The 24,256-nt window shown below is 32.3% G+C and overlaps 4 protein-coding genes, 3 long non-coding RNA genes and 1 pseudogene across 7 annotated transcripts; 3 read left to right on the top strand and 5 right to left on the bottom strand.

Moving 5' to 3' along the window:
* Nucleotides 1-4: 4 nt before the first annotated feature.
* Nucleotides 5-2,753, top strand: LOC112538489 (uncharacterized). Its single transcript, XM_025160222.2, has 2 exons — nucleotides 5-1,356; nucleotides 1,854-2,753. The coding sequence occupies exons 1-2, from the start codon at nucleotides 1,041-1,043 to the stop codon at nucleotides 2,306-2,308; spliced, it is 771 nt and encodes a 256-aa protein (XP_025015990.1). The 5' UTR covers nucleotides 5-1,040; the 3' UTR covers nucleotides 2,309-2,753.
* Nucleotides 2,754-3,030: 277 nt separating this feature from the next.
* Nucleotides 3,031-5,853, top strand: LOC107372108 (ecdysone 20-monooxygenase). Its single transcript, XM_025160221.2, has 3 exons — nucleotides 3,031-3,523; nucleotides 3,608-4,850; nucleotides 5,161-5,853. The coding sequence occupies exons 2-3, from the start codon at nucleotides 3,714-3,716 to the stop codon at nucleotides 5,467-5,469; spliced, it is 1,446 nt and encodes a 481-aa protein (XP_025015989.2). The 5' UTR covers nucleotides 3,031-3,523; nucleotides 3,608-3,713; the 3' UTR covers nucleotides 5,470-5,853.
* A 356-nt stretch (nucleotides 5,854-6,209) lies between these two features.
* On the bottom strand, nucleotides 6,210-7,761 carry LOC112538507 (contactin-like; annotated as a pseudogene).
* Nucleotides 7,762-8,176: 415 nt separating this feature from the next.
* LOC107372037 (uncharacterized) lies at nucleotides 8,177-9,072 on the bottom strand. The gene is made up of 2 exons (XR_001570945.3): nucleotides 8,816-9,072; nucleotides 8,177-8,389 (listed from the first exon to the last, which is right to left on the bottom strand). It is a non-coding gene; the product is annotated as an uncharacterized LOC107372037 (long non-coding RNA).
* Nucleotides 9,073-9,101: 29 nt separating this feature from the next.
* On the top strand, nucleotides 9,102-11,175 carry LOC107359316 (uncharacterized). Its single transcript, XR_001568072.3, has 2 exons — nucleotides 9,102-9,457; nucleotides 10,194-11,175. It is a non-coding gene; the product is annotated as an uncharacterized LOC107359316 (long non-coding RNA).
* An 824-nt stretch (nucleotides 11,176-11,999) lies between these two features.
* LOC107359317 (uncharacterized) lies at nucleotides 12,000-14,116 on the bottom strand. Its single transcript, XR_016201078.1, has 2 exons — nucleotides 13,805-14,116; nucleotides 12,000-12,492 (listed from the first exon to the last, which is right to left on the bottom strand). It is a non-coding gene; the product is annotated as an uncharacterized LOC107359317 (long non-coding RNA).
* Nucleotides 14,117-15,286: 1,170 nt separating this feature from the next.
* On the bottom strand, nucleotides 15,287-17,550 carry LOC107359334 (uncharacterized). The gene is made up of 2 exons (XM_015925818.3): nucleotides 16,908-17,550; nucleotides 15,287-16,507 (listed from the first exon to the last, which is right to left on the bottom strand). Exons 1-2 carry the CDS (start codon nucleotides 17,188-17,190, stop codon nucleotides 15,417-15,419), a joined length of 1,374 nt encoding a protein of 457 aa, XP_015781304.2. The 5' UTR covers nucleotides 17,191-17,550; the 3' UTR covers nucleotides 15,287-15,416.
* Nucleotides 17,551-18,461: 911 nt separating this feature from the next.
* LOC107359211 (ABC transporter G family member 23) lies at nucleotides 18,462-22,908 on the bottom strand. The gene is made up of 2 exons (XM_015925684.3): nucleotides 20,646-22,908; nucleotides 18,462-19,492 (listed from the first exon to the last, which is right to left on the bottom strand). Exons 1-2 carry the CDS (start codon nucleotides 22,456-22,458, stop codon nucleotides 19,002-19,004), a joined length of 2,304 nt encoding a protein of 767 aa, XP_015781170.2. The 5' UTR covers nucleotides 22,459-22,908; the 3' UTR covers nucleotides 18,462-19,001.
* Nucleotides 22,909-24,256: the final 1,348 nt, after the last annotated feature.

The following is a 24,256-nucleotide window of genomic DNA, read 5'->3' as shown; positions in this document are numbered from 1 at the left end:
TTGATGTGACGTTTAAGGTTAACTCACGAAGAATCAAACCTTTTTTAAGTAAACAAGATCCATTTTTAGCTGCCATAATCCAGCCACCATTGACGTCTTAATCAATGATTTCTCATCCGGTCAATAATTTTATTATATGTCAAAGCTTACAGCTTTCATTACCCTGGCAATACACCCAATTAAGCTGAGTGATTAAGGCAGACAAAAAAACTTTCTAAAAAATATTCTGATTTAACCAGCCAAACAAATACAGAGGTCCAGCTTTACTGCCATGAAACCATATTGATTTGTCTACATTTTTATCCGTTCAAAATTGTTCAATGCTAGTTGATTGAAAATTTGCTAGAATTGAAATTTAAGGTCAAAATGAAAATTTAATCAATTCCAAGAAATGGGTAATTTTTCCGAATATTTTGACATGTTGAGGTTCAAGTGATTCAGCTTGGTAAATGGTGGAGTGAAAATAAGGAAACTGAATTTACAGAGTTGGTAAGGAATTGATTGTGACAGTTTTTATTAAAATATTTATTATCATAATTTCCGGTAATGTGAAATAAACGGGAAAATGGTTGAAAACTGATTAACAGTTGTTATGGATTTTAACCAGACATTGAGCCATCATCTTCAGGTCCTTTTGAAGGGCAAGCGCATTCATGTATTGCTGAAGAGTGGGAGGAGAGGATCCCTTTGAAATGAACTGATCGCAATGGAAACATTGATGACAACCTTTTACTCATTCCATTGCTTGTTATCCCCAATGTAAACATTTGCTGTTATCTGGTGATTTTTTTCATATTTTGTTTATTTATTGAAAAATATTTGCTCTTTTGGTGCTGCTTTTTCCCCTTTCATCATGTGGAGATGACATTACTGGCTTTTTATTTCATTTCATTCAACCAACCATCATTACCATTAATCATTGAATCAATAGAAGTCTTTCCTTCATGAAGTTCATTTTAATTCTCTTATTTTACCAACTGACCAGCCGAGTATTACTGTAAATAGGCAATAAACAACATTTTTTCAAGGTATTCAACAATATGGATTATTATAAAGCCATCTTGATGCCAACCATTGTTATTTGGTCTTCGATTGCTTTGGTTTACTCCAAGTCTTCTGCTGTTGGTTCACAGGAAAACAAGAATCTGGCTAATGTAACAATCAATTCCACATCTTTACCATCAACATCATCAACCATTGTCTCACCATATTCTGTCCAAATAGAATCTAAAATTTCTAAAAACACTGATCAGCTTCCATTACCATCTTCATCATCGTCTCCAATAGCATTATCGCCATCATCTTCAATAACATTTTTGACATCTTCAATGCCACCAATAATCAACAACACTAAAGGTAAATATCGATTAACTGTGCATTTGATTGATTTCAGTTAGTCAACATTAGACATTCATCTGTTTAATTATTGAAACATGTTGAATAATCAGCCTTGGCTGAGTTGTCATTTATGCTCCATGTTCAAGATCATGGAGCCTAGGCTCTGCTCATGTGATCATAAGAACTGTCACCAGATAAACTTTATTTTTTATTGTGTTAAATTGTCTTTGTGAATCAGTTTTTATAAGTTAAACCTTCACAGTCAATTGTATCCAATTGAACAATGGTTAATATCGGTTTAGATTGAATAATAAAATGAATTGTTATGACCAAAAGGATTCAGAAAAGGCTCAAGTATCTAAATTCCTAACCAAGAGCAGCCAATCAATTTGTTCAACTTAACACTTATTAAATGAATTACTTTTCCTCATGATGTCAGTTCATTACATTTTACAAATTATAATTTATCGTAAAATCATTCTCATGTCTTCTATTTTTTTTCTGATTTCTTACAGGTTCTCCCAAATCATCTGAAATTTACGATTTCAGTTCCACACTCAATTCAACACTAGATTCAAGTCTTTCCAATATCGATGATAGTGTAACACTAGTCAATCTCAATACAGTTACCAGTACATCAAATGTTTCCAGTTATGTGAGTCAATTGCCGCCAAATCATAATCAACTTTACGAACAACCTCAACCACAATCACAATCAAATCAGCTAAGCTTCCTGTCAATAGAGTTCATTGCTATCTCATGCTCTGGATTATTGATTTTAACCATCATAACTGTAGCCAGTGTTTATGGATGCATCAAAGTATACCACAAACGTTATCCTGTTAGAATCGGATTTGGCCGTAAATTTTCAACCTTTGAAAATCCAATTTACACACAAAAATCATCATCTTCCTGTGAAATCGATAGCTCCAGGGAAAACCAAGCAGGACCTACAGGAAATGAAGCATAATACCAACTGATCATAATACCATTAATTAATACAAGTCTAATCAAATGATTTATTTCAACACTTTTGCCATAATTGTCCAATTCTCAATGATCTCACCATTTAACCGATACACTAAATTATCGATCATAACCGTCTTCAATTTACATATGGTTTGCACTTAGGCTCATTTTATGCCATCGATTTAAAGGAGAAACTCAAAATGGTATTCGCCGAAGTTAATAAACCAAAGCCTTTGACAGTAAATTAACGAGTTAGTTTACTCTCGAAATGTTGTAAAAGGTTAATTGTTTTAAATTTGTCCAAAATCGGAGAGATATTTGTACATCAGCCAATCCACTAGCTGGACTATTCTAACCGATCCATTGATTTAACTTATTTAATTGTCACTAATTGTCAATTTTTGTTTTCTAAGTCTTCCTGTAAAATAAACACTAAACACTCACCACTTTTGGCGATTTTTAATGGTATACAATCAAAAGATCAAATCTAATTAAGAGTCTAAAGATCATAATTGAATACAGATTTCATTTCCAAACGAGAAACTGAATAAAAGTGATTGTTGGGTGATTTTTCTGGTTAGGTCATTTTTATCACCATTAGAGAACCCATTTTTGAAAAATGAACAAAATTGTTGGAGATTTATTTAAATGTTGTCAAGTTAGCTATCATAGGTTTAAGTGGGAAAAGCTGATGAGCAACCAATAGCAAGAAACTGCCAGACTCTATTTTCAAGGTTTATTAACAACCACAGTTGTATCTGGATTTGAATTGAGTTGAAACTCAACCAGAATTATCAACTCTTATCAAATTAATACTAAGAGATCTTGAATCTCTTCATTCATTGCGTATCATGACGAGTTCCTCTTAAATAACAAGTATTTTTTCACTAAGACCATACAGTATTCAATCCTAAATTTATATTTTTTGTTATGTTACCAAATATTTTGTTTTGTGCAATCTTTCTATGAATTTCATCTGATTGTTGGTCATCAATTAATTTGTATTATTGTTCATTAATCTAAGTTTTGCTTTCAATTTCCACTTAATTTTTGCTATCATCTCATTAATCAGTGATTGGTTGAACAATGGAGACACTTAGCATGTGTTTAATATTTACTTCAAGAATTGTCATTTGACAATGACCCGTTGATGGTTGCAGTTTGAAATTGTGAATAAAATACTTAACTGGATCGGAATTATTGCCAAAACTGTCAAGTAAGTCTTCGTATTTGGTAATTTATTGATTTCCTTTTACTAATTTATTCTTGCTTTAAATCTTTTGTTCATTTTTGTCACCAGACTCTCAGATTCCATTTCATTTACCAGTTACCTGTTTTTAGGTCCATATCACAAGCCAGAATAGACCAGGAAATATAAAAAGTGATTGACGTTGGCTATTGTTAAGATGATAGGAACTAAATTGAAACAGGTGATTTCCCAGTATTTTTCCAGACTGTCTATTTTCAAACTTCATGAAGCCCTTGAAGCGAAACACTCCCGATATGGATCCATAAAAATTGAAAAAAGATACTGGCCCATCAAAAGGACAATTGTTTATGTGTTTAACCCAGCAGATATTGAAAAAATATTGAGAGCTCAAGGCAAGTGTCCTTATCGTCCGGCAAACGAGTTTCTGGTGAAATATCGCAAATCTCGTCCTGATCGTTATCCAACAGTAGGATTCAGTAATCTGCAAGGAGAAGATTGGTTCAGTCAAAGGCTTTTAATTGCTCCTGTTTTATTATCAAATAGCATAGCCAATGTATATACACCTCAGTTAAATATCATTGTCAACGATTTTGTGAATTATCTTCAACATCAATCTCAACAAAAGGATGGCATAATTGAAGATCTGTTGAAATGTACCGATCAATTTGCATTGGAATCAATAGCTTTGATCAGTTTAAACACGAGACTAGGATGTCTGTCAACTGGCGGGTCTTCAGAAGATGCTAAACGTTTAATAGCAGCTGATAAAAGTTTATTCGAAGCTTTTCAAGTCTTATATCACGGTATTCCATGGTGGAAATTTTGGTCGACCCCCAGTTATCGTAAATTTGTATCAGCTGAAGATGAAATTTATAACATCTCTAGTAAATATGTAGATAGTGCTTTCGATGATTTGGTGTCAAGTAAAAAGTTGAATTCAACGGATCCCGATGGAACTGGTCTTGGACAAAATCAGGATGACGATTCTAACAGTTTGATGAAAACATTACTAAAAACTAAAGGACTAGAAAAGGCTCATCTCAAAACATTAGCAATTGATTTTATGGTTGGTGGAGTGAACACTGTGTCATCATCTTTGTGTTTTCTTCTCTACCATTTAGCTCAGAATCCTTTTCATCAAGAAAAATTATTTTCGGAACTCGATAAAGTCATTGGTGATCCTAATGTCGATATGAATGAAAAGCATTTAAGTCAATTGCCTTATCTTAAGGCTTGTTTGAAGGAAAGTTTTCGATTGACGACAGTTATTCCCAATTTGGTTCGAGTCCTTCCAGAGCCAATCACTCTATCGGGTCAAACAATTCCTGCAGGAGTAAGTACATCTCATTCAATTTTTGACTTATGTTTTTGATTCTAGTTTGAGAAATTAGAGTTTGATTATCATGAATATCATTTTTAAACTAAAATTGCTTCAAGAACGACATTTAGTGCCTTTAAAGATTCAGTTGCTTTTAAGCAACAAAATTGTAAAAAAAATTGTTAGTAATAAGCTAGTGCTTCCCTCTAATGGATTTAAAACAAGTTATTTTGAACGCTAGCTGAAAGTTAGTCATGAAACTGCTATCTTAATATTAAAATTACGCTTAAACAGATTTTAATCATGATTGTTTTCTGTATTTCAGGTTCCAATTATGTTGAATTTCGGTGTTATTTGTAAACATGCAGATTATTTTGAAAATCCTGAACTATTCAAACCAGAAAGATGGATTGGCGAAGCTCGTCGCTCAATTCATCCTTTTTCTTTGCTAACATTTGGCCTGGGTAACCGCATGTGTGCTGGTCGACGAATTTCAGAAATTGAGTTATATTTGGCAGCGGCTAAAATCATTTTAAAATATCGACTTATTTCAAAGACGCCAGATCTGAAATTGAAACAAGATTTCATTATTGTTCCAGAAAACAAGATAAAAGTTGCTTTGGAAATCAGATGAAATTAATGCCAAAATCAAAATGCTGAATCAAAAAATTTATTTTTTATAACTATATCTTAATTTTATAACTATATATTCACCTATTTCACCATGACAGAGAGTTGTCTTTCAAAAGCATCTAACTTTTATCAAAAGTAAAATATCACCAGATGTCATCGAAATTCATTGTGACTTCTGTCAATTTTTTACTCTTCATTTGCTCATTTTAGCACCATTCATGACAATTCAAAAATAAATAAAAACAATCTTTCAAATATTAAATTACGATTTTTAATAGATGACTATTTTCCGTCTACTATCTAAAATGTATCATTCGATTATTGTTAATACAGTAAATATTAATTCTTATTTTGAGGAATAAAGTTTTCTGTTTTTGAACAATTAGATAGGTTCGATCTTGAGATAAACTTTCTTAATTCTGTGACAGAAAAAGTTAGGAAGCTGAAACTTATTTTTCGTAGATAAAAATTGTTGATACACGTTGTATTGATTTATTTTAATATCATTATGTAACCAAATGAAAGCAATATCAAGTTTTGAATCAGAATGAGCATCACACGGTAGTTGAACTGTATCATTTACTAAGGCAACAATTTTTGGCCTTGGATATTCGGCAAATGACGAGTTCTCAAACACAGTTAGATAACCTTTTGTTTGATCTCACCATATTTATTTCGGACGGCACAAATATACCAGCCTTCATCCTACTTACGAATTTTACTTAATATTTCAGAGTTAGATCGATATGGCGAATCATTAAATAACCATTGATAAGAAAGGCCTGGTAAAGCTTCGGGTAGGCAAGTGATTGAAAATTTTGAGCCAACGGCAGCATACATGTCTGTTAATGGGTACCGACGAAATGTTGGTTTTATATACCAGCAATCTTTAATTGAGTTGAACTGAATGCATTACCCAATTCATTGTAGGCACGACATTGATACATTCCAGCATCTCTATTAGGATTGGCAGCTTCGATTGTAAGAACATTATTTTCAATTTTAATTCTTTGGTGATCTTCAGGTGGGATAGTATGCTCTAAGTTCAACTCCATTCTTGTACAAATTATATTTAACTTCTCGTATACCAAAAGCGTCACAGGTCCAGACTAGATTGGCTCAAATGTCAACAACTTTATCTCTGAGTCCTTGAAGAAACACTGGCACTGGATTATTGGACTATGAGAAATGCTGAAGCGATATTCTCCTGAATTTTGAACATTTACTTTAGGTATGATCAATAAACGATTGTGACTTGTGAGTGAAGTACCATCAGGCAACTGTTCAGTAACACCGACTCGACTCCAGTTGTATGATGGAACGGGATACCCATAAGCAACACATTCAAGGGATACTCGTTAACCTGCTAATGGAGCTTCAGGGAAAATTTTAGGAAACCCAACAGGAAATTGAAGCTTTTGACTAATTATTAGGAGTAGGGTCAACTCTGAGGTAAAATGATGGACTGGTTCGACCAGTAGATGAAATGGCACTTTGAACATTACAATAACGTTAGTTGGCACTATCGACTTCTTCAACTGAAGAAAAGTAAAGGTTACCATCACTGGATACAAAGGTTCGTCTATCATCTCCAATGATGTTAGGGAAAACATTCTTTACCCAATAAAACATTCCTCTTGGGTGATGTTGTGGTGGATCACAACTCAATGATTTACCCCAATTTGTATTGGCAAAATCGTTAGACCTTGTCAGTTGAAACTGACCAATATATCTAACTTGCACTGTTTCACTGATAATGCTTCAAAATTTTTTGCTAACCTTACAATTATATTTCCACGATCGATCTCTTTCTTTGGATTATGAATAATTGATGTTCCATAAATTTGCGTATATCTTGGATCAGACAATGGATTAACCAATTCAGAAACAATTTCTGTCTTATTGTAGTTCTCTTTGAACCATTGATAATTTGCTGTTGGATAAGCATCAGCCGCACATCTTAAAGTAACGTAATTACGATGGTCCCGACCATTGAGATCAAAAATTTGAGATTGTGGTTCTTCAGTAAACCTTGGACCTCTAGGAATCTTCCCTGGGTCCGTTTCATCAACATCGAAAATAGGCTAATGTTTTGCTAATTTCACAAAAGTTATCCATAAAACTCATTTTGCTATCTTAATATTAAAAATACGTTTCAACAGATTTTAATCATGATTTTTTTCTGTATTACAGGTTCCAATTATCTTAATTTTATTCCCATCTTTCACCATGACAGTGTTGTCTTTCAAAAGCATCTAACTTTTATCACAAGTAAAATATCACCAGATGTCATCGAAACTCATTGGGCTTCTGTCAATTTTTTACTCTTCATTTGCTCATTCTAGCACCATTCATGACAATTCAAAAATAAATAAAAACAATCTTTCAAATATTAAATTACGATTTTTAATAGATGTCTATTTTCCGTCTAATATCTAAAATGTATCATTTGATTATTGTTAATACATTAAATCACTAACCTAAACTGTTAGACTGTCAAAATATCTTCAATTCAATTATATAAACAATTACCTCTTTTATTTGAGCCTTTTCCTCTACTATAAAGTATATTTGACTCGTTTGCTAAATTTTTTACTTCATCAAATAAAAGTATTAAAATTTTGAGCTTTGATTTGAAAAACTGTAGCATTTTCCTTGCATAAATCTGTAAATTTGTCACGGTGATTTAAAGTGATCCAGCAAGAGGCAAAAAACTCGTAATCTGAGGTTTTTATTGATCTTTAAAAATTTTGCTCTTGAGAAACTTCATCCTCCTCCTATCAGCCATCCTCATCTTCACTAGGGAAACTGTTTTTCTCATCCTTGACATAGCTCACCATTCCTTAGCGATACTACTCAAATTTCGTCCGGCCAATGATTTGCATTTGACATCTTCACAAGGAAAAAAGCTTTGGAGTACACTTTTGGAGTAAAAAAAGAGATTGAGTTAGCTTAATGATCTTTACAAACGGTGCTTTTACTGCTCATAATTCACCCAAAAAAAAGTCAAAGAAAATTTTGATTGAAAAGAGTTCTGGGTCAACGGAAGTTAACGGAAGCTAAGAAATGTCAAGTAAAATGAAAGTTGACTCAATCATAAGCAACGTTGATTATAAACAAAAGCTTCTTTTTTTCGCTTTCAGCTCATCTGTTATAACAAATCACTTTTCTTCCCTCCAAACGTTTCAAACCTAATCAACAAGTAATCTAGCTCAAATTTCGGAAAAACATTACACTTGATAATAAATTTAAATCACCAAATACGTTAAATTATCAAATAATAATCAGACCAACACCAGATTCAAATTCAATATCTTATAACAGCAAAAAAAGCCAAATATACTTACTCTTTGACTATTGTTTCTGTTGAAATGGTTGATGGCAAATATTGGTTCACAGGTTCATTGATTGATCACCATTGTTAGATGAATTGCCAACATCAGCAATGATCCATGTTTGTAACACATTAATTACATTTTTACATAATTAGCTTTAATATAAATTGTGTAAAAATAAATGTTAAAAATAACACGAAAAATATAGTCTAAAAATACAAGCCAAAAAAAGCATAAACAATAGGCATAAAAAGATTAATTACTAAACAACCCCTTGAGCTGTACAAACAATAAGCTTTACATAATTTTGAGTTTGTTCATTAAGTTTGCTTAAATTAAATCTGCTTTAATAAATTCATTTTTTGTTTGAACATTACTTTTGATTTTAAATAATTAAATCTATATTATGATTGCCTTTCCACTAAAAAATTTAGTTGATTTACATCAATGACTTTTTTTCTGGTAAACACTAATTTGTACTAAACTCTGTGATGATCTCGCTTTGTTACTTTTTTGCAACATTTTACGCTTTAATGATTGACTTTAAACTCGTTTAAGCGAGGCAAAGGCACGGGACTGTAAATGTTTGCCGGAAATTATCTTCATTTTCATCATCTTCACATTCACCTTCAACACACTTGACTCCAGAATCAGGTAAGCCCGAAAATATGACTTTTATTAACACTTTTCCTAACAAATTTCATCAATAGAAGAGCCTTTTCCATGTTGAATCACTTTTTCCTCTGTTGTCATATCAAACATTGCAATTATGACAATTTGTAAACTACTTACGTTGTATTTTATTGTATTCACTGTCACCAGTGTAATTAATTAATTACATGTTACCGTGAGAAATGCTGTTGACCATTATGTAATAACAATATCATTGTGGTTGAGCCAACAATTTGGTTGTTTAGAGATAATTAATGATGTATCAAAGCTAAAGATGTTTTAGTTTTGGTTTCGTATCAAAATAATAACAATTAGCATAAACAATTAAGCCAAAGGTTACTTTGGATCATCGGCTATTCTGATAATTAACTAGACAAATTAGCTAACCCAATGAATATTTTCATCATTCAACATCATTAATAATCTATTGTGTTCAAATGTTACTTTGCCGGTTAAAAATATGATAAAAAACTTCATGGGTTGGAAAAGCAAATGTACTTTTGTTTCAATGTTTTATTTTTTATCAACATTCTTTGATTCAGTTTTCATGGTTTACCTTGAAATGCATGATCAAATTACATCATTAGACAGTATTTTCTTGGTTAAATTTGTCCTAAAACTTCTCAATATCCATTTTAATCACAAAACATTCATCATAATCTTCACATCTTCAGCTTAAAGCTTCAAATTTCATTTATTTTCTTCTTTTCTCCAATAGATGGCATTGCTACCCTTCATTCAGATGGTCGATTCAAGTCAATGACTTGAAGACATTGGCAACTTTAATGACCGCTTGGAACCACAATTGGAATGATGGAAAAGAAATCATTAAATTCTTAATTACTTTGGAATTCAATTAAACATGATGACATCTAAATAATTCAACAAACCAGATACTCCAATCATTAGAGAAGCCATAACATCAGCCCTTAATAGCACTTCATATTCAAACAAAACATTGGATTCCTTTTTCCCGATCCTTCTCTCAATTGCCATCCTCACCTCTTTTGTCCTGTTTTTGTGCTTTTGTCTGTTTTACAACATGTACTTTAGTTACCAACAGTGAAATACTTCGGACCAGTTTTGATGTAAATACCATCATTTGTCAAAAAATGAACCAAACCCATCGCTACAGGCCCATGAATCCAAAGCTGAAAGATGTGACGAAAATTCCTGTGTATTCATCAACAATCATTTTCCAGTTATGAGTTATCTCCTAAGCTTGGTCTTAAATTTAAAAGCTACAATCAAGATATTAAAGACTGTAAAGATGGAATCAACATTGGAAAATGCTGGTTACAACCTGATGATTACTCTTAAATCGCGATTATCAATCAGTTTTCAATTTTAATTACCCGAAAAAAGGTTAAAACAATTAAATTGTTTACTTAAATTGATGTAAACAATTAATATTTTCCCATCTTATCACACATTTTGCAAAGTTGAAACCAAGATTGGCGATTAATCTTTGAACTTCTTATATTATTAGCATTGGATAATAGGGAAAACGTAATTCATGATTCATAAACCTTCTGATTAATGATTCTCTTTTTAATCACCTTTGAAAACCTATTAACTACTCAATTAATTATCAACAGAAAAGCAATAGATTGCAATTGCGTTAATATTGATTTTAATCAAATTTTCATTTCCATATTTTTGAATGTTAATAACAAAATAAAACGTAACTCTCTTCCTATTCAGCAAACCTACACAACCCAACTAAACCTACGCTAAATTGAGTTACCAGAGTTTTAATTCATCTTTAAATTGTGTTATTTTCAAATGTTAATCATTACACCTTTAACAATCTATCGAGCTATCCGTTTCAGGCCAATCAGTTGATTGTCATAATCATTTAACCTTAAACACTTTAATCATTGAAAATCCAAACACACCCTGACAATTTACCTTTTGTTTACCAAACCTTTAAATTAAGCACTTTGCAAGACACAATTATCTCTTCATTTGTAATTGCTACCAATTTAGTAATAACCATCCAACAATTTACCTTAATTGACAACAATTAAATGTCCGAAGCATAAAACTGTTCACTTAAACCAGTCCAAACTAATATCCAACAATTGTCTTAATGAACATTAAAATTTTTGAGCGATTTTCTGGTAACATTGAAGATACAATTGAATGTTATTAAATTGAACTATCGATTAATTTGATGATTTCATTGAATCAGTTATTCATTATAACATAGTTTGACTTGGTACAAAAAACATAACCAATGATAATTAATTCAGCTTCTGATTTAATTCAATTCAGTTTACACCAATCAAAACCTAAATCCTTCATGATTATAAGCCTTAGCCTTTAATCAGCAACCATAAGAGAGGTAAAATGAGGTAATAAACATTGAAATCACATAACATTTCAAATCCGCTTCATTAACAATTCATTTTTTCAACCTTTTCTTGGTAAGTTGATTGATTTTTAACTTCTGGTAAACAATAAAATTGTATAATTATCATTGGTTAAAGTTGGAATAAATTGCCAGTAAAACAAAGGTAAATCGCGCTAAGACTAGATTTAAGTTGTTTTCAGCTGAAAATGATAATAAAAAGCTTCTGAATAAGTGTTAGCAAAATGAGAATCCATTTTTCGTTATTTGTTTCTGAACTGTAAAAAAATATCTGACAATATTGGCCCAAGGGCTTAAAATCAGGTTAATTTATAAAAAATAAACTGATTCTTGATCAATTTATTATTTCCAATTCTCTACTATTTTGTAAGATACAAAATATCGTTAACATCCCAGGAGGTTAAAGATGATTTTGTTAACTTGCTGGTCCAGTTTAAGAGTTAAAGGTTCAGAAATAAATTGAGATTTATCCAGGAGTTTATCATGAGGCCAAAAAATACCCATTTTCAGACATCGGCAAATGATAAATATGCAATTTCCAAATGCTGAGAGATACCTTCATTGAAAGCTGCAATATGAGGATAGAAGTTGAAAATAAATGAAAAGCAGCCAGGAATTGAAAAAGGTTGGAATCCAATTGAAACTGAAATTAAATTCATGCATAAAAGATGAAAAGTTGATTACCGTATCGGCGCACATAATGTCACGGTGCTTCAAAATGGGCTCGCTCAAATAACAGCACTTTTGCTGCCCATTTAGACGCTCATGGGCTATTATTAATGATCACTTTGAGCTTTTTCTCGACCGATTAGCAGAGAAAAAATTTGATCTTATGAATGCATTTCTATTAGTTAATTGAAAAATTCAAAATAATAGTCAAAATTTCTCTATTAACCGATCAATTTCGATTTTTACAAATTTTTCCTTTTCTGAGTTGACGCATGCTCAGTGACTAAAATTCTCACTTATTACGAGCGAGCTCGATCCGAGGCACCGTGACATTATGTGCGCCGATACGGTAATCAAACAGATGATGTGATGATTGTAAATGAGCTGCAAATGTTATTTATATCAAGTCAATGAAGTATCCATTAACGCACATGTTTCTCAATCTGATGTAAGATTCCTAAAAATAAAAATTAGAGTGGAATTTGAATTGTGATTGACAAAAGTTTCAAATAATTGTTCACTTTGAAAGGAAAGATGATTTGAAACAGTAAAAGCAGAAGATGTAGAAATGAAAGCTGAAGATGATAACCAGGAGACTGACAATGTGAAGATTATAAAAGAAAGGTGAAACAAAGTGAACCTTTTATTGGCACCTCATCAGTTGTTTAAATATTTCTGAACATTTTTTTCCCTTACCTTAACAACTTGTTCCAAAGAAAGGTAAAAAAAGCTGAAGATGAAGAAGATGAAGGAAGAAATAAGCTGTCTATGAGGATTTTTCTTCTTTCCTAAAGAAGCTCTAATAACCTCACCTCATCACGTTTTACAAATATTTTCAGGTCCATTTTTTGTGGCTCCAGACTCACTTTAGGTCTAACTTTTTTTCCACTTCACCTTTCTTTTTCTCTTACTTTTTGAATTTCTGTTTTTTACCTTTGACCCCCTTTCTCCTCATCATCATCATTTTTCCCTTCTTCTTGTTACCAATGTAATTATAAAATCAAAGAAAAAAAAGGTCTTTGCTTGTTTGGTCAAAATACATTCAGGTAAATGGCTAAAGAAGGAGCGGATGGTGATGATGATTATGATGATGATGATGAGAGGAAAGAGGCAAATGATTGATAGAGAAAGATGTGAATTGATGATGATAGAAAAGAAAGGTAAAGGAAAGAAAAGATAAAATAGAAAGAAAGATTCTTGTTCCTTCTTTTTTTTCTGGCTACTTTATCTTCTTAAACACCTTAACCCTGAGCTTTTGTTTCTTCATCTTTTCCACCATTGCTTACCTATTTTTCATTCCTTTGAAAAGGCGAAACCATTTTGGTTATTAATTCAATATTTGAAAACACTCATATAACCACAATAGAAGTTGATAATTAATTGTTGAATGGCTAAATAAAGGTACAAATGGTAGCCAAAGAGAATCACAATTCAGGTTAATGTTGATTGATTAATAAAGATGATGTTTGCTTGATAACTGACAATCACAGGGAAAAAAAGACAAAATTGAATCTTCTTGTGTCAAAGACGCTAAGAAGACAAGATGACAAAGGCAGAATGGCAGACAAAAAGATAAGATTACAGATTAAAAGTGAACAATGACACATTAACTGTAAACAGTGACCAAAAAGGTCACCAGTTTTACATTTCATTTCACAATAATTGATTTATTTTCAATATTATCTTAGCGTCTTTATTTTATCCTGGCCTTGACAGTCACAATCTTTTTACCAGATTTGGTTAACCAATGAAATTTGACTTGGTAAAAGGTCGTTTTAATGATGTTTGAGTTCAATTTTAATCTAGTGATTTTTTTTGCCCAATGTTTAGCTTTCTTCAGTCAATTTACTTTCCATTTGTGTCTGTTAATCATGATTATGACCACAAGTCGTTATCAACAATGGAATTAAGTCGTGATTTCTGTCGTGATCAGATAATTTTGGTTACTTTCATCGTCCAAATCAATTTAATCTGCTGCAAAACGTCTTTCAATTGACAACAATCAAATCAACTTTCATGGGTTCTCTGTGAATATTATTACATAATCTTTTATGATAACTTGAAGTTACATTTCAATTTCAAATTGACCTGTAAAGCTTTATATTGAATTTGTTTACAATAGCTTATCATCTGGTTTGGTGCAAGACAGAACTGGAACAGAAAGTTTTTCTACCTTTGCTGTTCCTTGGTAATAAATCAAGGATTGGAACTTGTTTATGCAAAATTACATGGATATATTCATGATCATCTTTCCCTATTAAGATTGACTAATCTAAATAAGTTCAGTTAATTGAGCTATCCGGCATCTTCAAGATTATTTTGTGTTCCAATATTTTCTCTGAGACTTTTTACTTTTTCAATCGTCAAGTGTTACACCCTTTAAATTTCATCAAAGATGAAGGGTAGTTTGATTCACATCGTAAAGATACGAAAATCTTGATTCACTTGACCACCCTGTTTTAGCATGATTAACGAAACGTTCAACATTGATGATAATCATTATTATTATCATCAAATTGTTAATACTTAGGGCACGCTATGATAATAGTTATTTGAAAAGTTAGTAACTAATCACAACATTGTCAAATTTCTTGGGAAGAAAGCGTTTGAAGGTACATAATATTTACCTTGTTTAACAAGATATAAACATAGAATCACGATTATTGTTAATCTAATCCATCATGCTTGAAGTCGTAATAACAAACAAACATGTTCAAATCAAATACAATTGAAATCAAAACAGATTGGCAATTGAAGTAACAATCAAATAGGAACAAAAGTTAATATTTATTGATTTGAAATAAATAAAAGGGTACTTTATACAGATGACAAGATGGGCATTAAAAGGTGAAGTAAAAGTAAATTACTAGAGAAATCAATTATCTATTGATGATGAGTTTATCGAAAAGCATGGCTAACATAACATGTTGCTGATTCAATAGCTTTCAATGAGCCCAAAGTGAAAAGCATAAAGGGCATCAAAGGAAGCAGAAGTGGATGAAGGGTTACAGCTACACCTAAAGGTAAAATAACCGAGTCTCGCAAGCTCAAGCCCTTAACTGATCGACAACTTTTATCAGCTACTCGACGGAGTAAACCTCTTTCTGGCGATGATCGGGACAGGAAGGTTTTGAAAAAACGTTTAATCATTCCTCTAGCTAAAGCTCCGAATGTTAAATGCGCTAATATTTTACCTGGTCTCAATAGTTTTCGATTCAAGCCAAACACTTCTTCTAATAAAAAGTTGGGCAAACCCATTTCCAATATTTGATCGAGAGCTTGATTCTCGTCAGAATCTTTACGATCATCTTCTTCTTCATCGCCATTATTATTTTTATTACCAGCATTTGATGACATTGGTATTAAGCTATCAGTTTCATCCTCTTCACTATTATGATCATCATTATCTTCATCATCATCGACAATTTGAATTAATGGTTTACGCTTTGATTTACTGTTTGGCTTTCGTTTCTTTTTCCTTCTGCCATTTGTAGAGGTTAAAGAGGAACCACGATTAATGTTATTAAAATTAGATGATGGAGACGATAAAGGGCCAAGGTCACCGGATGCGGATGCTAAATATGGATCGACTCCTTGTACAGGACGGCCATTTAAACTGTTGTAAAGTTGATGTGATGATATCCGATGGGAATTAGGCTGGTTATTATTATTCATATTTAGGTTACCATTATGATTAGGATTATTGTTGTTGTTGCTGTTAAGAAATTCAATCTCGGGTACAGCAAGAGTTATCAATGGTTTAATCTGAGTTGATCCGGAACCAAATGAAGGTGAAAACGTCCATCCAGGTTTTGATGCTGAAGCAAGCATTTGATCATTATTATTTCCACCATGATTACCGGGATTTCCTCTGTTTCCACCTTGGTCAACTTTTACAATTTCAGAATTTTTGATCAAATTGTACATAGGTTGAATGAGATGGGCCAACTCATTTAAATCAAAGTCAAAACTTCCACCCAAGAATATAGCTAAAATAGAGAAAAAAGATAAACATTAGAATAGTGTTTGCCAGTTAAAATGGTCAAATAACCCATAATACAATTAGCGCATTGACCATTTCAATTAATTTCATTTACAACCTAAAATAGTAAACAGTATAGTTTCTAATTTTCACTTCAGAAAAACCAATAAAATAAGTAACTTGAAGCAGTTTAAAATAACCAATTCATAAAAGTACTCGAGCCGACTTGTAATTAGTATTTCTTTGTGATAAATTAAATTAAAAAAATCTAATTAGAGGCTGGCTATTTGAAACTTTTACGAGGTTGTTTATTGGTGATAATCTGAGAGTAGGATTGCGGTAAACAAAAGTGTATGGGCAAAGGTCAATGTAAAATGTCAGGAGGTTTAAAAAAATAAAAAACTTACGTCCTTGCTCAAGTTGTTCATCAACTCGTCGATTACCGTTGGACAATTGATTCCATAGATTGGTCGAAATCGATGGCAAAAAAGATGATAATGATGAAGTTGAGGGTGAATTTGATGACACTGATGACTGAAAAGGAAACCTTTGTCCTTTAACTTCATTTAGATTGATGATTAAAAATAATAATGAATAAAGGATGATTGATTTCTTAAAGTTGTTGATCCTACTAATCGACGGTAGATTAGTTTCCTTGGGAAATTGATTAAGTAAAACATTGAATATCATGAGGTTTAAGTAAAAACAAAGTTGATACAAAAACAGACAAAAGATATAAGAAAGATCTAGAAGGAGTAAACTGGTGAATAATAAACAAAATGTCTGTTCCTTTGATCGAGATAAGGATTTGGGAGCGAAAAATTGGAGGGAAATTAAATTAAACGGTTAAACAATAGTCTAGGTAATTTTTGAATGTTGGTTAGTTTGTTGCTTGTCGATAGCGATTTATTTCCGGTATTTTGTAATCCAGAGTCTAAAGTATCATACTGATGATATACATAATGAGAAGTATAAAAAACAGGGAATTAGATTGATCAACTTCAACTGGTTATAACCCAAGAAAAACCCGGTTAACTGGTTAAAGTAACCAGTCTCGTTTGACCAGAATTCATTTGCCCTCTTCTGTTTCAAATAACAATCTCTCCTCCTTAAATTTCACAATTAACTAAATAATTAATCTCATTTAAGCATCGATTTCATTGCTAATTATGTCAATATAACTGTCTTACCGTCCATCAATGGGCAATCGATTTGAAATTACTAAAACATCTTTCAAATTTATTTCTTTGACAAAAAAACCGTCGGGATTATCATGAAACTAAGTATTAGCTAATCATCAATTTAGTAAGAAATTAAAATCATTTGAACTCCAATTTTTTTACCATTCTGAAATACTTAAAAAGATGTTCAGTTTTCCTGATAAGCAGAGTCTTAATTCTGATGATTTTTATCCAAATTCATCATAAAATCATTAGAAAGGTCATTCGATTTTTTCAAAATGAAAAAACATCTTCTAATCTTTTAATTTCTTCTCAAATCCTATTCTCAATTGAAGTAGAATAACTTGATTAGTTGAAAAGATGAAAAATTTTTGTTTGCTACAAATAAATTCTAAAATATTCATGGCTTATTCACTGAATTTACAGAATAATCTGACGATTGGTTGAGTTTGTATGGCAATTCAAAATCGGATCATCGATTCGTGTACAGACAAATGGTGGAGAAGATTTTCAAGTCAAAACATTGGTTTAAGGTTAAGCTTTTGTTGAACAAAATTCATTTTTTTTTTGTTACACTTTAACTGGATTTGGATTGAACCGTTTCTAATTTTCATTGAGACTCTCAATAATCAATTGGAATCACATTGAATGTTATTGTACTAGTAATCAATCATGATGCGATAATCTTTTTGATTAATAGCAGATCAATATTTGAAGGTGGATTTGGTTTGATAAGTGATTTATTAAAGCAAAGTGATTATAATAAAAATGACCTTTTCATTTGTTTTACATTGAACTTATAAGGTTTATTTGATGAATCGTCAATAATGATTTAAATTTCACAATGAAATAATGTATAATTACTTACAATGGTAAATAAAGAAGGTAAAACAAATGTTAATTAGAAAGGGTCAGTTATTTTTAAGCAGGTCACAATTTTTGTGATTCAAAATGGGAAATTAATTTATTTAAGTTGTCTTATTAAACATCAAAATTGCTTTTTTAGGGGGAAAATAAATATTAAAGTATAAGTTTACCAAAAAGTTATGATAAACATTATCATCTTACCAGTTCATTGTCTAGATAATTACATTTATCACGCACAAACAGCGAATCATGATGATGACAGACTATTTTTACACATGCAAATGCCCATTAAATGACCAACAAATGAACATATCCAATAGTTGATGTGATTCAATGTTAATAAATATTATCCTTTTGGTTCTCAGTATTCAAGTCAGTGGTGAATGATGAGCCAAGATTTGGAAAGATAAGACGAGCCAAAATAAAATATCATCATGATGATATTTTGCTTGTTTATCGTTTAGCAGTTGAAACGCCATACTTGAATGAACGAAGAGCACCAAGCAAAAATAGTAAAGTCCACGTTAATGAAACAGCAAAACCAATAAGGACCTGAGGATGAGTGAATGACCAGCCTCTGACAAGGACAGCTCGAAGACTCTCTGTTGGTAGACAAATGGGAGATATCAGGGCAATCCATTTAAGATAATATGGGAGTGAATTGTAAGGCCAAAGGACACCTCCGATGATGAAGAAAAAGATGATGACCGCATTGCTAAAGATGGAAGCCATGAAGAGAGAGCTGGACATTGCCGATACACAAATGCCATGAGTTGCTCCAGTCAAAGAGTGGACAAGAAGTAACATTATGGCTGTGACAAACGACCCTTTAGATGAAACTTCAAATAGGTTAAGAGTTATTATGAAGAGGACAATAACCACTGAGCTTTGAACGGCAACACGGGTAATTAAATGACCAAGGATCAACTGGCCTGTAGTTACACCTTTATTAAAACAAGAATGATAAAAATTAACAATTAATGAACCATTTGAAAATGTTTAAACAAAGCCAAATATTAATAAAGAGTTAGTTATAATTTTTCAATAGCAAAAGCAAAATGACGAATAAGGTTAGATAACATGTGTTGCCCGCCTTTTTCAATCTCGTATTTTGCTTTCCATTATTAATTAAATCTGTTCATTTTTGTCGTAATTTTTGCATATTTACTACCAATTTGTTTGATTATCAACGATTCGAGTTTCAAATTTTGTCTCTAGTTTGTGTATTTGTTTATATTTGTTAATACAATGTATTTTTTTGCCTCAAATAAGGTTAAATGTGGTTTTATGGTTGTACTTCAATGTTTACTTGTGACTATTTGTGTCTAATTATGAATGCTTAATTTACACTTGAAATTAGCCATTAAAATTGAGATATTTGGATAAAGGGGTTCAACAAGGAAACGCCATTATCACAGAAATCACATTATTTTTTCTCAATGTTTCGCTTTTCAACATTCTTCCAGTTAATATCAAGATGGAATCGTAAACAAATAATTACAAGGTTTTCTTTATCAATCTGTTTACTTTAACTGGTTAAATTAACCTCCAAAAGCTATCAAGTGCGTCCAAGAATCAATCTAACGTAAGCAGATTCAGTGATATTAAGATTCTTCAGAGACTCAGTAAATCTCATGAATTATTTTTCTCCGACGCTCCAAGCTAATTACTATCTTCTCAGGCAAAGAAATGGGGAAAACAAATAACCGGAAAATCTCAGCATTCAAATAGTGATTTAACCCAGGAATCCATTGGAAACAACTAACCAAATATATAATTACTAAACACTCCAAAAGTCGATGATTACAATTGGAAAGATAAAAAAAGACAAGAGACAAAGCTAAAGCTAGACTGAACACCTTTCAAAAGCTAGGTCAACAAGATACACTGACCAGTGCTTATATCTTCATATTTAGTGAAACTTCCTTCGCCAAATTTCCTCCAATCTTCAAGGTAATATTAAATTTCCCAATCAGCATATCAATTAAAATTTAAATTGAAACAATCGAGTCACAAAAAAGCAGCTAAGATAATAGTAACCTCGAATAATCACAATAAACAATGATAAATGCAATTTCCAACCGAGAACTGACTTACCTGCAGCAAAATTTCTTTCAAATATCAGGCTAATCTTTTCTAAAAGGACAACCAGGATGGTGGTTCCAAAGGCAATGGTGTACGAAATAATTACCAGAATACCAACCGAAACAAATTCACGGATACCAGAATAATCACTAAGCTCAAGCGAACCATAGATTACCTCAGGAATTTCAACGGGAATTTTGGTTATGGCAGGATTACCACCCAATCGGGTCATCATTTTCTGGACAAACTCTAGATAAGCTTGTTCAAATGCTCTCTCAACTGTAATTGAAATGGGCCAATTGGTAACATCTAAATGTAATTGGATGGTTGACTGCATGTGTGTTGCATTGGTAAAATCATCTGGTTTACGGTAACGTTGAATTAATGAAGTGGTAAAATTGTCTGGAATCTCAACCCATCCAATAATTGATCGACTTTTACCTGCAAGCTTGGCCACCTCAGCTGAATCAAAGGGAACCTGAGTGAAAACATACTTGTTGACTTGGTCTAAAAACAGTGAAGATAAATTTAAAGGTGATTCCTTGTTGACAATACCAATCTTAAGATCATATGGTATCTGTCCGACAAACATACAGAAGCACATTAACGTAATCAATGGAATTACAAATTGGACAATGATTGTAGTTGGTGTTCGTTTAATTTGCATGGTAATGTTTTGAATGACAATGGACAGTGTATAGTACCAGAAGAGTATCCGAGTCTCTAAATTTTTACGCTTCACTTTGATTGGCTTTTGATAGTCAACATTAATTTCTGACACTTCGGAAATTGGATATTTCATTGGGCCAATGGCTGAAGTATATGAAACTGATCTTGGTCGCTGCATTGGACCATCACATTCATTGATATCACTGACTTCAACCGCTTCTTCATGGTGGTTGAAATGAACTGTTTGATGATTTTGTCTTGGTTTATCACATTTATTTACATCGTCTTTTGTCTTATTCAAAACTAGTGTTAAAAAAACCTTCTCTAATGTATTTGAACCCATTTTTGCCATCAAGTCATTAGGTGAATCTTCAACCAATATGGATCCAGCTCGCATGAAACCTACTCGATGGGAACGCCGAGCTTCTTCGATGTAATGGGTTGTAATGATGACAGTGATTCGGTCGGTTGCTGAAAAGTGAGATAAACTTTCCCATATTCGTTCACGAAGAATCGGATCACAACCAACTGTGGGCTCATCAAGAATCAACAACCTTGGCTTGTGAACAATTGTCAATGCAAATGAAACCCGACGACGTTGACCACCACTCAAATTAATCACCAAACGATCCTTTTCCGGTAAATCAAGTGAAGTAATCAGACGATCAATTCTTCCCTTAAGAGTTTCATTGTCAATCAGATACAAATTACCATAATATGTTAATAATTCACCAATTGTTAAATATTCATGGAGAGCCAAGTCTTGAGGCATGTAACCCAAACCACGACCAGGAACACCTGATCTCTCATCTCCTGGAGGATAACCGAAAACACTGATCTGTCCACTAGAGATTGATTGGAATCCAATGAGACACCGAAGGAATGACGTTTTACCACATCCAGAGGGTCCAAGAAGACCGTAAATGGTTCCCACTTGAACATTTAAATTGAGTCGATTAAGTATTGGAACTGGTTCATAAGAGTTTAACAGTACAAGAGACACTTGTTTAGCTTGAACAGCGAGTCGTGGCTGACTGCGTGTTGATACAGAAGACCAAACACTTGCTTGACTTGCCATACTGATTATGGTATGGGAACGAGGACGACCTACGACTTGCAGGGTCGCTGGATTCAATGATACTTCTGACGGATCCATTGATTATTATTTTGATATCTTTTTGGTCTAAAAGCGAAAGGGCGGTCGAAATTTTCCTTTCAAATTTACTTTGGTAAAGGCAAAAAATAAGGAAATGGGAGGTTAATGAGGAGGTGAATAAATTTTAAAACAAGGAGGAAGATCACTTGAGGGTCAAAGATTTCAATCTCATGGTAAATACGTTGATTTTTCCCGCTGCTCTTGCATTAATCTGATATCAATATCAATTGAAAGTTACAATTAATTCGTTGGCTTTCACTTTACTTTATTACAGTTTGCACTAGCCTTTGAAAGTCTTTGCTTTCTCTCGTGGCCATAATAATTACTTACGTGGTTTCAATGTTCGTCGATAACTCTGGATGGAGGGTGTTAAAGTGAACAGAGGGGGCTGGACGATGATGTGGAAAGATGATAAAGAACCTGTTCCATCATGCATTTTCACTTTCTCTTTCTCTCTGTTGCTGTGTTTTTTTTGGTCTTACATTGAGATAAATGATGAACTTGCCTTGTAAATGCGATCAAACTCAATTTTTACTTCCCAAGTTGGCCTAAGGCTATTCGTTGCATCGTTCATGTTGCCATCATCATTTGGAAGTGGAAAACCTTTCTTTTGGTTACAAAAAAAGTGAAAGCTGATGATGAAAATTGGAAACCTGCTATTGTAGTCAAGGCAACTAATTTTAATTGAAATAAGACGATCAGTGGTTTTGTCCGATTAAAAAAAAGACGAGATTCAATCATTGAAAAGACCAGAAAAGACCATTAATGAATTATTTTTCCTACAAAAATTCTGCTAAAAAACCTGATAATGTTACAATTATTGCATATTGTATTTGAAAACAATAAAAACCTTTATTTCATCTGATATTTAGACATTGATGTGCGAGAAAATTTGTCACTGATTTGTTTTCATCTAAAGCTTAATTATTTTGTAAACAGCACGTAATAATAAAATAAATTTAGTTTCTGTTGAAAAACAAATGACTAAATCATTTACATGATTAAATAACGATTTCGAGTCAATTTGATAGATGTACGAGTCCGAGTTTATTCACTACAAAAAGCTTACATTTTAGTAAAAATTAGAAGGACAATTGGTCAGTTTATTGACAACAACTTTTATTTTCACTTTTTTCACATAATAACTTTACTTTGTTTACCAAATTGAGTTGAATTATTACATTTATTTTTCTTGAGGGCTGATCATCAACCCATTCAAATAACGTTGTAGGTTTGTAAAAGCATAAAAACTGAGTCCATTAATGGTGTTTAGAAATTTCTCGCGTCGACAGTATTCGAGAAAATCGAGATCGAAATTGAAACTTCGATCGGCTTTTATTCAATAATGAAATTAGATTTTTTCATCAAACTTCCATTCACTGATGTAACTTTTGATGGACAATCTGACAATATCCTTATTTTAAGATATAAAATCATGTTTTTTCTGTAAAACAGATAAATTCGATTTTCATTTAAATCGCCAGCATTCTGTGACCGTATGAGGTAGAGATCAGAAACTTATGATTCATAGATAAATATAGTTGGTGTACATCAGTGATTGTAGTCTTTATAAAATTTATCTAAAGTTCTCTTGTTTTTTCGAACTTTACCCAATATCTTTGAACTTCGATATTTTGGGAACGGTACAAACTACAATAATTATTTTTCGGTCAAACATTAGATGCTATTATGGACTATGATACTGTTTCATATTATTCAAGAAAAAGCGGAAAGAGTACTTTACTTTACTTATGTTATTAGATTTTGTTCTTGGTTTATAAAAGTAAATGGTTAACTC

The sequence above is a fragment of the Tetranychus urticae genome, chromosome 1 (genome assembly GCF_039701765.1).
Source record: "Tetranychus urticae isolate SD_2017Ah chromosome 1, NJAU_TeUrti_SD_1.0, whole genome shotgun sequence".
Lineage (NCBI taxonomy): Eukaryota > Metazoa > Arthropoda > Arachnida > Trombidiformes > Tetranychidae > Tetranychus > Tetranychus urticae.
This window is presented reverse-complemented; position numbering and strand designations above follow the sequence as displayed.

Bases quoted from the DNA above. Each gene is read 5' to 3' on its own strand.
- LOC107359211 (XM_015925684.3), bottom strand. From the start codon at position 22,458: ATGGATCCGTCAGAAGTATCATTGAATCCAGCGACCCTGCAAGTCGTA. The intron at 19,493-20,645 runs GTAAGTCAGTTC...GTTTTAATAAAG, and splicing joins TGAAAGAAATTTTGCTGCAG to GTGTAACTACAGGCCAGTTG.
- LOC112538489 (XM_025160222.2), top strand. From the start codon at position 1,041: ATGGATTATTATAAAGCCATCTTGATGCCAACCATTGTTATTTGGTCT. The intron at 1,357-1,853 runs GTAAATATCGAT...GATTTCTTACAG, and splicing joins AATAATCAACAACACTAAAG to GTTCTCCCAAATCATCTGAA.
- LOC107372108 (XM_025160221.2), top strand. From the start codon at position 3,714: ATGATAGGAACTAAATTGAAACAGGTGATTTCCCAGTATTTTTCCAGA. The intron at 4,851-5,160 runs GTAAGTACATCT...TCTGTATTTCAG, and splicing joins GTCAAACAATTCCTGCAGGA to GTTCCAATTATGTTGAATTT.
- LOC107359334 (XM_015925818.3), bottom strand. From the start codon at position 17,190: ATGATATTCAATGTTTTACTTAATCAATTTCCCAAGGAAACTAATCTA. The intron at 16,508-16,907 runs GTAAGTTTTTTA...TCTCTATTTTAG, and splicing joins TGAACAACTTGAGCAAGGAC to CTATATTCTTGGGTGGAAGT.